Source organism: Plasmopara halstedii, assembly GCF_900000015.1.
Source record: "Plasmopara halstedii genome assembly, contig: Scaffold_218, whole genome shotgun sequence".
NCBI classification, from domain to species: domain Eukaryota; phylum Oomycota; class Peronosporomycetes; order Peronosporales; family Peronosporaceae; genus Plasmopara; species Plasmopara halstedii.
The window spans coordinates 221,398-222,524 of NW_020187139.1; the positions used below are offsets into that span (position 1 = coordinate 221,398).

Here is a 1,127-nt window from a genome sequence, read left to right on the forward strand (position 1 = left end):
CGAAGATCAATTGGATATATATTTGCCAATTTCCGCAGGGTATGGAAAATGACGGTACAGAACTGAAGAATCTTGGTGTGATGAAGGAAGAGCAGTTGGTACCAGTTATAGTGACAGGTAGGTAAACTTAAGAGCGACCAACTACATGCGAGGTGGGTGAAGGTAGAATTCAGTAGATGCGACTGTATTGCAAGCAGCAAAGAGGGAGCACGATTATTGTGGGTGTGGATGACCAACTAGCTGCGTTATCACGACTGGAGCTTGTGGATGTGCTATCCGCGAGCAAAACATTCCATCTGAAGAAGTTTACAGGTCGAGGCATAGGATACGCAGTCGCGGATAGGTACCAAATCAAGAAATTATGACTGATTATCATTCGAGCAAGTATGGAGTGGAGGACTCGAATACAGCAAAGTTGCCGGCTGGAAATGAAAGCGAGGAAAAGGACGAAGGCGTGGAGCCGAAAGCTAGCGATAAAAGCGAGCGCAAGCCGACGATAAAGATGTCCAGCCTTGCGTGCAGCTCGCATGTATTACGTGGTGAATACGACCGGTCATAATTTGAGGCTACAAAGAAACACATTAACTAACGTTGAGCGATTGGAAGCTAGCGTAAGTAAGTTTCTTTGAAGGGATCTAAAAAGTCTTACCTGCATATTACGAGAGAACAAAGTAAGTAGATAAATAATTCTAATTCAGCTGGGCCATCGCAACTCCCGCGGCTGATAAGACATGAAGTCGGTCATAGAAGGAGTCGTAGCACTATTTGGTTAAAAGTGTAGATTAAGTAATAAGCAGACAAGTTTCGAGTCGGTTATGGATGTCAAGTTCAACTACCTTCGCATGGTGGATGGGAGCTACTAGATCTGTATAAGCTAATTCGTGAATTCAGCTTTAATGTGAAGAGGCCGATAAAAGTTGACGATGCATAAACGAACACCATTAGAATCTGAGTAAAGTATATCAAGCTTGAACATTATGGACAATCGATAAAGTACACCTGCGACTACGCTAGAATGAACAAGGTAGTCAGTTTGAGATATATGGTAGTGGACCTGCTCACGCTGGTACTGGTGGCACCAAGGATGGATGATATGCAAGATAATTTAATGTGCAGTGGCTCGCGAA

At 43.7% G+C, this 1,127-nt stretch overlaps 1 protein-coding gene across 1 annotated transcript in view; it reads left to right on the forward strand.

Annotated features, from left to right (window-relative positions):
- The window catches only part of PHALS_03345 (uncharacterized protein), a gene marked incomplete at both ends in the record, with an annotated part of 693 nt that extends 134 nt beyond the window's left edge, over positions 1-559 (forward strand). Inside the window, 3 exons of the mRNA XM_024721918.1 lie at positions 39-98; positions 177-269; positions 344-559. Coding sequence (XP_024573046.1) covers positions 39-98; positions 177-269; positions 344-559 — 369 coding nt within the window. The remainder of the gene's footprint in view (positions 1-38; positions 99-176; positions 270-343) is intronic.
- Positions 560-1,127: the final 568 nt, after the last annotated feature.